The sequence below is a fragment of the Notothenia rossii genome (genome assembly GCF_949606895.1).
Source record: "Notothenia rossii genome assembly, chromosome: 1".
Taxonomy (NCBI): Eukaryota; Metazoa; Chordata; class Actinopteri; order Perciformes; family Nototheniidae; genus Notothenia; species Notothenia rossii.
Window position 1 is genome coordinate 14,127,727 of NC_136912.1, and position 14,731 is coordinate 14,142,457.

General features: G+C 39.7%; 1 protein-coding gene across 5 annotated transcripts in view; it reads right to left on the reverse strand.

The window, feature by feature from the left end:
• lrba (LPS-responsive vesicle trafficking, beach and anchor containing) overlaps window positions 1-14,731 on the reverse strand; it is a 189,991-nt gene that overhangs the window by 155,636 nt on the left and 19,624 nt on the right. For all 5 annotated transcript variants that reach the window (XM_079656844.1, XM_079656847.1, XM_079656846.1 and 2 more), the window contains exons 2-8: window positions 8,730-8,961; window positions 6,942-7,042; window positions 5,624-5,719; window positions 3,616-3,737; window positions 2,707-2,833; window positions 1,840-1,959; window positions 1-66 (exon numbers count right to left, since the gene is read on the reverse strand). The exon at window positions 1-66 is cut by the window's left edge and continues 81 nt beyond it. In XM_079656844.1, coding sequence (XP_079512970.1) covers window positions 1-66; window positions 1,840-1,959; window positions 2,707-2,833; window positions 3,616-3,737; window positions 5,624-5,719; window positions 6,942-7,042; window positions 8,730-8,961 — 864 coding nt within the window. The remainder of the gene's footprint in view (window positions 67-1,839; window positions 1,960-2,706; window positions 2,834-3,615; window positions 3,738-5,623; window positions 5,720-6,941; window positions 7,043-8,729; window positions 8,962-14,731) is intronic.

Consider the following 14,731-nt stretch of genomic DNA (forward strand, 5'->3'; position numbering starts at 1 on the left):
CTGTCCGCAGAACACACGGTTGACATCTGCCGTCTCTGACGATCCCAGGAAACACTTGTCAAATGTCTGCAGCAGGAAAGAGGTTGGAGGTAGGGTTTTAGGAAGAAAACAAATTGAAATATAAAATGTAAGACGAAGGTAAGGGAGTAAGAAATAAGGAATTGATACAGGAACAAAGGAATACAAAGACCAAAAATAGCCTGAATGAACAGAGGGAAAAGACGTATTCATGGCAACACAAGCTATAATTGGCAACACACAGACCCAAACTATAAACATACTGTGGCTAACTTGATACCGTTTCATCTTCCTCTGGTCATGGTCAGTGAGACAGAAGTGTTGAGAACGATGAGGCCACGTCTCAATCAAATTGCTAATTTGCTTTCGGAGATATACTGTCACATCAAGAGGATTATACTGCGCTGTGGAGGCGTTTTCATTCCTGACTAAATTTGATTTAAGAATCTCATAGCGCAGCATGACAGAAAGCAATCCTAGGGATTGTGACAGAGTTCATATGGTGATGTGTGAGAGGAGCAGGGTGTGTGCAATATATGTAGTCAATGTCCGCTGTGCTATCCATACTAATAGATGAAAAGAATGGCCCCCAGACCCTTCGAAAGCAAAGGGTGAGATTAGATATATCTCCGAGTGAGGTCTATTTTAAAGTTTTTGGTACACACTCCCGCAGCAATAACTGGTTCTAAAATTGATATTGACAGAAAACTGTTCCATGCGCCCACATGCCCTATACCCTGATGTAACCGCAGGTGGAATTGTACATAAAGAATCTTGCCAGAGGATTCAAGCATGAATATATTTGATTCACAAGTAAACACAGAACACATCCACAGAAATGGGCTGGATAAAGAATTAGTATGCGGTATAAAATATGTTATTTACTTTCTCGTCATATCTTGTATAAAAACAGTGATACCATTTTTGGGTCTGCATTGAATATACTAAACCTCTTAAGCCCCAAGCCTGTTTTTCAGGTTTCAAGCTCGAAAATGACATTCCCAGAACAAATGACCATATCTTCCCTTCTAAAAAGGGTTAAATTAATAATCTTTTTTCTCAAAGTAATGATAAACCTGTCAGTTGGATGTAGAAGAGTCAGAATCAATATAGATGTTTTTTATTTTAAAGAAAATTCAGATTGAACATGGTAAAAGACTGTAAATTACATTGTCCGTCCAAAAAATATGTTGTACTTATAGTGAAAACTAACCTTGGATGATGGGTTAGTAGACTAAACGCTTTAGGAATCCAAAGTACAACATATAATAAGTACCCTGTATCAAGATTGATGCAAAACAAGTGATATTTGACCTTTTTAGACAGATTTAGCAAAAAAACCCTCTTCTGGGCCCATTTGGGTGGATTTTCCTTATCTCTGGCCACCCTTGTTCGATTTTGACATGTGACATCTCTTTCTGACCGTTAGAGCCAATAGAATCGAAGGGAAATCGTTCCGCACACACTCATATTAATACATCTCATTCAATCTTGCTATAGAGCGTAGGAATGGCCGGAATTGCAGTTTTAAGGGGTAAGAGCAAGACTATTTATTTGCTTGGTGCAGCATCTTCCGCAGTTTCTCTTTGTGCTGCTAAGGTAACCGTTTGCAGGCTGTAGCTTAATATTGACCGTACGTAGTGTTTGGAGTGTAGGTAATGAAACAGACTTAAACCGTCACAAGACAATATGTCTACAATATAAACTATTCGCTTTTTTATGAGAATGTACTGTATACCAATAGAAGTCTGAAACTTCTGTTGCCCCCCTGCTGGTTCAATTACAAATAGCGTAAGATATTGGTAATTGTTTTTCACTTACGTCACTGGTGTTGACAAACCAGGCGATGTCTCCAAAGGAAGCCAGTTCCCCGTTCACAAAGCAGCTAATTTCACTGTTTTTCCAGCGGTTGTACACATGAACGAGGGTCACCATGTACCACTGAAAATAAAACAGAGAGAGAGAAGCAGACTCTCACAATGGGAAACTGTTTATCTGGAGTATCAATCACACAACAAGATATCAATAAGTCAGCGTGTGGTGAGAATCTTCTAGCTTACTCAATTAGCCTCCATCATGTTTCAAGACTCTGTCCCCTCAAGCTATGATCCCACCTACTTAGATTTCTGGTTTCCTCCTCAGCCTGACAACCACTGAAATGGGTTACCAGAGTAACCACAGTAAAATAGGTTATTACGTTTGCTTCCGGACATAAAAGAAGACACTAAAAATAGATTGAAAAAAATCAACTAAAGTGATTGTTTGGTCCTCATGAGGTTTATTGAGGTAGTGTGATGTCTTTATGCCCAGGGGAAGGAGAAGGATTTTTTTAATTGTCCACAGGCAAAGGATGTTTTGGACTTCAATGGTTTCCAGAGTATGTTGTGCCTGGAAGGGACTCGGGGTATTGGATCATCCTTCTCTACGGTCTCCCTCTTCCCTCCTCCTTCTAGCTTAGCTTCTCCCCAGAGTCAGGTAAGGTGTGACAGTTCCTTCGTAAAGCCAGGTCTAGATTTATTGTGAGCGCACAATGTGTGTTTGAGTGTGTGCATGTGATTCATTATGTGGTGCCAACATATAATTTCTGCGATCCATCTACAGAGACATATCCAGGATTTGTCTTTTCATGTGCCTGGGTCACCAAACCAATGCCTGTATTCTGCTTTGCGTTGTTTTTGTTTTTCCTACCTTCTGTGGTTTGAAGTCGTACTTTACACAGTGCTGGAACCCTTTCCCCTTGGATTTTAATGAGGTCACTATCAAACAGCCCCCCACAAAGTGTGCAGAGTAACCCATGCCTTTATTGGTGCGGAAACTGGAAAAGAAAAATCAAACACAAAGGGTTAGTTTCCGAGCGAGGCTGCACACTTTCAAGCAGACTGCCTTCAAGGGCAACACGGCTTGTAGTCTCTAATATATAATATAAACACTTTAAAAGGGTCTCAAAAGGATAAAGATAGCAAACAATCATTTCTCAACTCCACAGATTCTTCTCATCCTTCTGCATGCCCCGGCGAGATGGGACCCGGCAGTGTGATTTAGTGAATTAATCTCTCTTTTTTTTTTTAAAAAGGGCACGAGGCTGAAGGGGAGCTTTTATTACAAATGCTCTCAAGCAGCTCGTTGGCCACTCAAGTCGGTTATCATTTTCACACGAGCGCAAACAGATCACTGCTGTATAAATTAGATTTTTGACAGAAATTAATTATTGGTTGAAAAGAAGATCAACCAACTCTCCGCTCCACAGACAGGAAGCGAAGGATAATGAGACAGGGGAAGATGGAGAGAGAAGTACAAGCGTTTTTCATCTTTGAGGCTGCAGCATACTTTTGGGAGTGAGTTTATGATACATCTTTGTTTACTGGTGACATGTGCACATGCATAAGTTCAAACTTAGACACCTTAATTCAAATGAATACACCTGTGGTGAAACATTTCATGTAATTCTTCTCTTTGTGTTATTTGAGTTACATCCTTAAGCAAAGTTCTCATATCTGCATATTTGATACACATACATACATTAAAAAAAAAAAACATTTTAATGCTAAACAAAAGGAATAATGCATCTATTATTCATAGGTTGGCATTGTTACCTACCAGTACAGGTAAGGCTTGTCCTTGTCTACATTGATGTTGTTGAGAGGATCCATGCGGAGCCACGTGTGGAATGTAAAGCCATTCTGGTACGGCCATTTTGCTATAGGAGGCAGAGCTATAGCCTATTAGAGAGACAAATACAAACAGAAGAAAGGACATGGTATGAGTAGTGGAACAGTGATCATTTTAAAATGTACTTAAAAAAACAGTTGGGTTAGAAGGTTACAATAGGTCAACCAGAAGCGTGGAAAATGAATGTCAAAAGGCCACAAAAAGTAATCAAGCAAAGCCCCCTTGAAAGATATTTCTCTAAATAATGTTTTTGTGTGTATGCATGTGTGAAGCAGGGCAACACAGGAAGATGAGGTCTCAGACCCAAACCTGCTTTGCTTTTACTCGTAAAAGCACCGTCACCATGGCAATGGATGGTTATATACAGAAGTTGGCAACCACATACACTATGTAAGGGGCCTGACATTGCCTAAAGCAACATTCAATGTTGCACACAATTACATAGCTTCCTATACAAAGCACATTTAATGCAATAAAGAGTGCACTAATCTTAGTGTGACAATATGTGTCCTTTATTCCTAAACACAGATTCAGTCTGAAGACATTTACACACCATTTGTTTTTATCATTTTTTCTGTGTAGCATTAATGAGTGTTTGAAGAGTAGTTCTGATGTATTGAGTCAGAGAGGAAGTTTCAGTGCAGTGATGAGGACACAAACTGTGCCATTAAAACTAGAGAGCAGACACATTTTACTTTTAATAAAAATCATTAAACATTGATATTTAAAAAGGTAGGATAAGTAAGAATGGAGAAACCAGCTCGAGTGCGCTAGCATTTGAAAGTACGCAGCCAGAAAAAATCTGCCTTTTTCTTCAGACTTCCTCATAGAGCCCCTCCTCAAACACACACGAACATGACCAATGAGGCCACGAGATAAGTTTGTGCACAGATGGAAGGCTGACAGGCAGGTAGGCCATCCAGTTATTTTAGACGGGCCGGTGAAAATGATTGGTCGTGCTTTTTACAGTACTACGGCTTCCACAGGTTACATTTTTTTTAATGGATTTTTTGTCAAAGCATTTACCGTAATATATTCATTGCTATAGGGATGTTAAGAGCATTCCATGGAATATAACAAAAAGTGTATCTGAAGTTAATTACCTACCCCACCTTTAAGTGTTTTTTTTCTGTAGAAAATGATTCTGTATATTGTATTGTGTTTTGTTCAGCAAGGGCATGTTGTTTACTTAGAATTCGTCACAGTGTGCCACTCTCCAACCAAAATAAAGGTTGTTAAAGTAAATATATTATGTTTCTATAGAAGAGCAAGGAAAGGACAGAGCCTGTCTGTGTGGCCTGATCAACAAAGAACAGTGAGGTTGTGAATGGGATAATATGTAGGGAAGGTACAACCCAAATTCTCAGAGCATGATTTGAATAGTCCAAAAGCTGGAAAAAAAAGCCAACAGCCAAAGCATCATGCATTTAAACAGCTCAATATTTAGATACTTTATATCATTTCAGCAAGAGTACAAAAGTCTTTGAGGTTTTAAAAGGGTCTGAGTCGTGATGGTAGAAAATAACTAATAATCTGTGAAGCTTGTTGAAAAACTGCATGGGTCAGTGAATGGTTGGCTCACAGGAAATCAGCTTGGAAAGCAATTAATATGAAATGATTTAGGAGAAATCATCGTGTAATATCTAAAGTGCTCACTTTTTTTCACACCATCAGTTTATAATAAATGTATGTATAAGAAGAGGAAGAATAAGAGGAAGAATAAAGAACTTATTTTATATTTTGGGAAACAGTCGTGGTGAGGCTCCATAATCTGCTGGCATGGCATTTTTTGCAATAATATGAAGCAGGGAATATTGATGCTAATGTATTGAAACATTCAAAAGTACAGTCCAGCTCATCACCTATGTGCAAACACACTTAATGGGATGTTTTTATATTCGGTGTTGCATTGTATGACACTATGAAGTATACTCACAGCTGCGTTCTTCCCCGGGAAGCTGAAGAATGAGTCAGGGCCGTTCCTGTGAGCCATGTACTTCAGAACTGACAAAAGCTTCACTGCGTGGCGAGGCTGAGGGAAGAAAACACAATGTATTTATTTACACAGCGGATGGTGTTGATGTCTCCACACACACACACACACACACACACACACACACACACACACACACACACACACACACACACACACACACACACACACACACACACACACACACACACACACACACACACACACACACACACACACACACACACACACACACACACACACACACACACACACACACACACACACACACACACACACACACACACACACACACACACACACACACACACACACACACACACACACACACACACACACACACACACACACACACACACACACACACACACACACACACACACACACACACACACTTAAAGTAGGTACAGCTTTGGTTCTGCTTGTTCTAAATTTACCTCATCAAAGTTTGACATCCAGAGATTTGCTAAGCAACACACTCTGAATTTAGTATCACCTTTTACTTCATAATGTCCTGATCATTGTGTATGAACTGCAAAGTACATCCATCACAAATATGTTGCTCTAGTTCCAGATATTGCAGTTTGTTTATTGTGAGTGATAAAAAAAAAATCCTATATATTTTTACAATTTTCAACAGGGTTGTGGTTTATAGAGTGCAATAGCAAAGCACTTTGTAGTTAAAGTTTTGCAATCATCATAACCACCCTGGATATTTCCCAAAGATAAAATGAAGAGAGGAGCGTTGGCAGGAGCGGCTTGAAAGTGGGAGTGAGGTGAAACTTAGGAGAATAAAAGCCCCATTTCCTTGACAATTTGATTACTGTCAGAGATTGATGGGTTACTTTACTTCCATTCATCTGTCTCTCCCTGTGTGCCACGGGCCCTGCCAAGATGTAGTACCTTATCCACATGTATCGTACATCTTGAGTTCACTGGGGCTACGTCCTTATAGGTGCACACACACACCGACAGAAAACAGCATAGGCAGTCTGTTTTTTGAAAACTTAAAATTTGTGAAAGACAATTCTTAAAATGTTGCTTAATATTGGCAAATACATGTTTTTTGGATATACCATGAACAACCGAATATCAGTAATGTGGTGGCGCTCTGGCAGAGTAGTAGCCTGGTTTCACATGATTCATCTAGTCCCTGTGACGAGGGCAGTGGCCTGTGGGATGGCAGCAGTTGTAGCTAGCACATTCCTCACGCTGGTCACAGACAACCAAGACAGATCACTGTGGAATGACTCCGACTCACCCACTGGCCCTTCTCCCCTTGCAGTTTGCTGAAGAAAAGCTTCAGCTCTTTCACTGTGATACTGTAGCTGGCGAGCACGCCCAACATGTCCACCAGTAGGTCTGCAAAACACACAAACGCATATTCAGAAAGGGGTTAAACATTGTGTTATAATTACACAGAAAGACTAAGAAGACACAATCATTTACTTTAGAAGTGAGAATGAGTCCCAAATATATATAATAATTCCTGAGCTGGCACCTGATTTCTTTTTCTTTCTTTTTTTTTTTAAAATCCGGCTCCTTTTTATAATCTTTATTGGCATTTTGATCATTACAGTGAAGCTGCAGAAGTGAAGCAAAAAGCTAAGCAGCTCAGACATTAAAAAAAAAAAACATGGATGAAATAGAGAAGGCACTCTGGGAGTCTGCAGCCTTTTTCATTAGTTACTACGGACTAATGACAGGGCAAGGTATGACAGATATGAGTAGTGTGCAAAAACATAAGCCTTGGTTTAAACCTTTAAATATAATGATGAGTGGCACTTTTATCTGCTAGGTCTATTTCCGTGCAAAGTATTAGTACCAGTATATGCACACAAGTATTTCATATTTGCTGTTCAGCTAAGTCTTACGCAACAGACTGATTCAGAGCAGTCCATGGATGTGAGGAGAGAAAGAGACAGTCTGCACATCTACTGTAAGTGCAACAGAAAAAGTCAAAGTTCTAGTGCCCCGGTGGTTTTTGAGACATTGATCATAAACAGCAACATTTACAGTTTAAAATCCAGCCGGAGACCTTTGTTGCGTGTCATTCTTCATATCTGTCTGCAATTCCTGTCACCTTTCAACTCCCAGAGAAGTATAGAAAATAAACACAAATATTGGAAAAAACTGTGTAAAATATGAATAAAAGAGGTTTTTTCATTTTGAAATGTCAATCAATAAAATAAGTTGCTTCAGTTCTATGAGACTGAGACAGTTCTCAGGGAAGGGCAGAGCATTTGTACTGTGGTGGATATTACTACTGTATGATCATTACTTTCAGCTGCCTAGTTACCACTGGGCTGTATCACCCCTGCTTGACTGCACAAACCCTCCAGGCCAGCGCTGTTCTAGCTCGCGAAAGTTCACTGAAGGATTAATTCTGACTAATTTACAGATGGGCAACAGACTACACTGGGACTCTGGGGAGTCTGTACAGGAGGAGTGCGTTGTCTGTTTTGACTGCAACACATCTCTGTATATGAACTAGTGAAGGACGAAACCATGAGGTCACAATATACGGGAAGAGTGGATAGGAAGGTTTAGAATGAGTTACTATATTTCCAAATACTCAATTGTGTCCTGAGGTTGGAGTTCATGTCTTTACTTGTTCTCACTTCACAGAGAGCTCAAAGCAAAGGGTCTTCAGCTAGACACTTTTTTCCAGCCTACCCGGACCTGTGGGGTTTGGAGCTTTAGACCATATATTTGCTTCATAATAAGGCTTACCCCCCCTTGGTCAATTAGCCCACTAATTGGTCATTGTAGGTTCATTTCTCTAGCATATTATTCTTTATTTTAGGATTTCCCATGCTGAATTTTCTAAAAACGATTGAGCTGATCTCTGGTAAACACGTGAATTAAAAGGCCGCAGTAAACTAATCCATCCAAGTGACAAAAACATGTGTGCTGGGAATTCATATAATCAGGGACAACCCTTTTAAAGAAATCGCTGCCTTTAACTTTACAAAACAAAATGTTATTATTTTATTGATATTGCAGTCACAACACATTACTTTTCGCACAACGTGCTGTCACTAGGTACCTGCGATCATGCTGTCAGTGGTGGATATGCGGTGCAGCACCAGCTGGATGAGCCCCACGTCAGTGCACGCCTGCAGGTTGCGCACGCTCTTCTTGAGGATGGCGGTGAAGATGCTCCAGATCTCTGCCTGACAGGTGGGCTCACACTTGTCCAAAAGCTCCACCATGCACACGATGCTCTCGGGTTCTTGGATGATGAAGTTCATCTCAAGGTCAAACTGGCCTCCCACCAGCTGGAGGAGGGATGGAAGGAGAGAAGGAAGGGAGAGAGGGAGAGAGAAAAGAGGGAGACGGGGGAGTTGAGACAAGGTGTTTCAGTCAGTTATTGAGTAAGTCAAACAATAGCAATAATAAACAAAGCACAACCACAAATAGCCTTTACATGTGTTCACATTACTTAGTGTGTGCACAGCGCTACACAGATCATTAATCATGCATCAAAGCTGCTGCTGGCCAAGTGGGTTAAAGGTCAGGGGAGAAACACAGGTCTCTGTCAGTCAGTCTGTGTGTCTGTTTGTTTGACAGCAGATTGAACCGTTTACAACTAGCCTTGGGACACCGAGATAAACCCAGAGCCAAAATATATCAAACAACCTCAGTTAAAATAACTTAGACATCCAGACCGACTCAAACACTGAGAAGTTCATTTGGAGGTTGTTTATTCCTGTAGGAAGCCGTGACATATTACAGAATCTGACGAAGCAATGCCAAATGAATCTTTATGAAAAGTGACTTGGTCCCTGTATCTGTATTAAAACAGCATCAGTGTGTGTATACATATTTACACTCAGTAATGTATTTATTGTGAACAAAGAGAACAGAAGAAACACATTTTCCTTTGCAGCCAATTACCTTTAAACAAGCCTTTATCTTGAGTCATAAACACAAATTGTATTCATGGGGAACAGCACATGCATTACACGGTGTAAGTCAGCCTTAGCAGTGACCTCCAGCTGGAGCTTGCTCAGGAGCCGCTGAGCTAAAAGGCTTGTCTTATTGTGAAGGAGTAATGTGCTTCGTGTGTGAAAATAAATTGTATGAACCATAAATGTCATAATTTGTCACTTCTTAATAGTTGTGATGACATTTTTATTATTGAACCCTGCCTAATAGAAAAAGATAAGGAAAATAACAATGTTGGAGCCATATTAATATTGTGGGTAAGGCTGTCGTGTTGAAATCAAGAAGGTGTGACTGGACAGAAAAAAAATGAATGTGAGATTGTCGTAGCCGCCCATTAGACGGGCTGGATGTGAAAACAATATGATTTGGTGCAGGGAATGGAAACTGTCCCATTAAAATGAGTGAGGTTGGATAAACTGGGCATGTGTGTTGAGTAGAAGATAGGGAAGGAGGGGAACCCAGGGTATGCTGCTGCCACAACATCCTTGAAGAGGAGTGGATAAAGTGATGAGAACACTGACACACACCTCACCTATACTGTCCCCTTTAACCTCGGCTCACAGAGATCTGCTCATTTCTTCATGTCAACTACCAACATTAGAACCATATAGATCAATCTTACACAAAGCCTAATATCGTTGTCCTTACGCTTTTGTTTATTTAAATTAACATGTACCAAAATGTATTGTAACAAATAATAAAACCATTACAAATACACAAAATTCAGTCATTGTTGTAGTTTAATGAGATAACTTTTTTAATAATTCTATACATTTTTACATTGAGTTTTGCGATGCCGATGATCTTGAATCTAAATATATTTATTTTACAAAATATCTGCATCAATCTTTCTGGATATGGATTAAAAACCACACATTAAAGAAGCTGAAAACACAAAATGTTGGGCCTTTTCACTTTGATGAATGACTCAATTTTATATTCTATTAGCAGGACTGTTGAAAATTAATTTTCCTTCCATTGAGTAATCGTTTGAGCAATAACTCCCCTTAAATTCATTTGTGAGGCTATGAGAGGTCAGCAGGAGAAAAAAAAAAAAAGGAACTTTACTGTAATTTGAGGTCATTTAAAGGCTGGGTTGACCAAAAATTAGGGCTGTGCTATTATGGCAAAAATCATAATCATGATTATTTTGGTCAATAATTGATATCACGATTATTAAAAACGATTATCTATTTATTGAAAAAAAAAATGTAAACGGTATGTTTTTAACAGTTGATTACCCTGAACTTTAAAGCATAATTCAACCAATACAAAAAATAATTACATTTTTTTTTTAATACAAATAATAATCGTTTTATTTTGATTACCTTGTTTTCGTAATCGTTGCAAGCCAAAATCGTAATCGAAATTAAAATACGATTAATTGCACAGCCCTACCAAAAATACCAATGTTTTCGTCCTACTTCTATCTTTCCATGGAGAGCTTTGAAAAGGTTTGGATGCACGCAGATCTGAGATTGCTGCTTCCTACCGAAGTGAGAGAACTTTATATAAGTGTTGTATTGTGGGTGTTAAAAGCATTCTTTCAAATTATCGCATTGAAAAATATACCCCAAACAAAATGTGATTTCAAAATCGCTTTTATTGGGTTAGAGACCAATTATAACATAGATATTTTAAATCCCATTTAACCAAAACTAACAGCATTGATGGATCCAACTAGTTTTTTTTAGATATTCATTTGGATTAAAAATCTCTTAAATTAAGTCAGAGTTTTGCAAAAAGCCTAAAAAAGGAACATATACTGTATCAAGATGTATATAGTGCAGACTTAGTTAATGGTATAGTAACAGATAGATAGATGGATAGATGGGCAAACCAATATTAAGTCATCTTTTGATGTTAAAAGTGAATTTAGTCTAAATGTCCACCAGACACTTGTTAGGACAAGCCAGGGTTAAAGTAATAACACATGCACCAGTTAACGCCCCCCTGGTAACTTGACATCTTCCCTTTTTTTTGTCTCTCAGCAAGTCATTGATAAATCACATTGTGCCATGTATTAACTTTGGGGATAGATTGCAGCCAGGTCTGCCATTAGTGGAGGCCGGGTGCCATTTTGCCACAGTAACTGTTGATTTATGAGACTGACACTGTGTATGAGTCAACCATCCATCAAAGTCAGTTGACCAAGGAGACGAGAGCGCATGTATGGATGGAGACAGAGTGGCACAGCGCAGTGACAGACACCTGGCACACTCACAGAGACAGGGCTGAGATTGGACCTTGTTTGTCATTCTCTGCAATCAGAAGTTAAGGACAAATTAAACTATGATCTAGCCATATTATCTCACAGTGGGTGGTACGGTTTGAAGAGATTCACCAGCAATGTCTAGACTGACAAAATGAGCTAACATTTACAGGAACTTGTGATGAGCAATTGTCGTTATCTTATAGAATTCAAAAGATAACAAAAAGATTGATCGTTGAACAGATTTGTTAAAAGTTATCATAAGACTCAAAATTATTCTGTGTTAGGCGAAAAATAATCCGTGCAATTTAGACTTAATGTGTCAAAGCCAGAGGTCAATGAGAATCTGACACGTTATGTCTGTGGACATAAAAAAAGAACAGTTACTTTCAAATGTATCTTATCTATGTCGCCTCACGTCTCCTCCTTGGCCAACAGTCGCACTGGAACACACCGCAAAGACTTCAGCCGACGGCCAAGTAGCACGTACGAACTGCACATGCGTGAGTGGCAATAACTCTCTTTACCAGCAGGCAGCGGTATTGTGTATTCGTGATTCAAAAGAGGCAACAACCTGAAGACAGACTGTGTGATAACCGAGAGAAGAAGAACAGACTGCGTGATATAAACAAACAACAAATAGCGTGTGTGTTCCATTTCGGTTTCTTCATTCCAGATCGCCATGATGAAAAATAAACTCTTGCGTCCAGGTGAGATGAAAATGAAAAAGAATAGCCGTCTGTGTGTGTGTGCTTTCTTAATCGTTTGTTTGGGTCCCTCACTTCCGTTTCGCTTCTCATGCACTGATTCGCTAAGAGCTTGTACTGGCATATGATTTGATTGGCTGACGCTTCCACCGAAAGCTTCAGAAGATTCAAAAGTTGAACATTGCTTAACTTTTGAATCCTGAGATGCCTGGAAATCTCTGCTTTTCTTCCCACAATGCAGTTCGGCGAAAAGTGAGGCAAAGTGACGTCACCCCATTCAAAGTGAATGGGCAGAAGCGTTGGAAGATTTTTTTAACACTGCTGTGTGGACGTACCGTAGGCAGCACTCTGCTCCGAACCTGGAAACTATGTGTTTAGGTGTGATGTTGGTGCGAAACATCACAACGTCAAGGTTGTAACTGGGTATAAAAAAGAGCAATATACAATAAGAATACTTTATATTACAAAAAAACTAAATTATGCTGCCATTAATCGGCTGTAATATTTGAACCATGATGCAAATTGAAAACAAAGTGCATTTTCCTATAGCTAAGTGAGAACATCTAATGTGTCTATTGGTGCATGGCAAAGAGGTTTACAACCTTTCAATTTCTTTGATTGTTCAGTTCAATCATTTACATTGCTCTATTTTAGGAAACAGCTGTGAACCGTAGCTAGCTCTACCCCCGTGTAGAGCCAAGCAGAGCTCTGTGGTAAAAAGCTGTCTTTATGGCAGAGAGACACCAGATCCCTGGCGCAGTAACCTAGCCTGGCTGCTCTCTCCCGAGGCCAGTCTGAATTAATCATGGCTGAATAGCCAAGCAGCCACTGGGCCGTAACACAGAGCACAAACAGGCTTCTATGGTCTCCATGGAGAACAACATTGGAGGATCACAGGGGTTGATGATATGCCAGAACCGGGATTCATATCAGTCGCCTGAGCTGAACCTGTGCGTCAGGTGACGGTGTGAGGATTCTTGGAAATCTGAGATACGAAACCCAGTGTCAACAATGACAATGTGTGACTTGATGTTAATTTATTTACCACATACAAACAACACAGCCATGTTTACAGGCTGCATGAAAGAGATTGGGGAAATGCAAAATGGAACTTTGATGGGAAATTGGTGTCCTAACTAAATGTTCAATACTATACTAATACTAATGTCTATACTAATGTTTTAGCTTCGCTAGGGTGAAAAGGTTAGCATATTGAGAAAGAGAAGATACAGTTAAGCCTGATTGTTTTGGATGGACATTTAGGTCCAGTACACATTTCCTTCATTCAACTAAAGTGTATGAATGAGAGATGAGGTATTGACGGTGTATGTGTGTCACGGTTACAGGGCCTCTTGTTGCGTGTCACTCTCTTTTGGAAAAGGGTTAGGGTAAGGGAAAACAGTCTCGTCTTGATACTTATGTAGGTCCTTGAGACTGTTAAGTAACAAGTTCAAAACTCCTCGAAGAAACTTTAAAGCATGTATTTATTCCAAAAGTACAAGTGTAGTGTAAATCCTATGAAAGACCACACATTTTGGCACTGAGCAAGACATTGGGACTGAGACCATCACAAGTAGACGTTTACTAAAAAGCTATTTGAGGTCTGAACTACACAGGCCAGACTTCTAAATCTTTACAGACAGCCATGTCATGCCGAAGATGAGAAAAAGCAACAAATGATGGCCTTTGCACCAAAGGGAAGGAAATTACCCAGCTAAAAGTAACAAGCAGAAACACTGATGCTGCCAAGACACGGCTGCAGGGGGATGAGACGCTCTATCCAGTGTGTGTGTGTGTGTGTGTGTGTGTGTGTGTGTGTGTGTGTGTGTGTGTGTGTGTGTGTGCGTGCGTGCGTGTTCAGTTCTCTCCGTAATGAAACTGCAATTAATTCTATGGGAGAAATCATTTGAATCTAAAGTAATTTGCCTGCAAGAGACGACTGGATATTCAGACAATAGAAGAACGCCCTGGGACAAATGTTGTGCTCAGATGAAGCATCTCTCTAGTTAGTCAGACGGCTTATATCTAGATTTGAAATGCTCCGTTACTTGATATCATCTGTCAGATTGGGATTGTGAGGACAAGCCTGGTCTGAATTGATTATAAAAATGTAAATGTTATTTTATGGATATGGTAAAGTTGTTAAGACCAGCCTGTGTGTTATTACAACCCAGCATGACC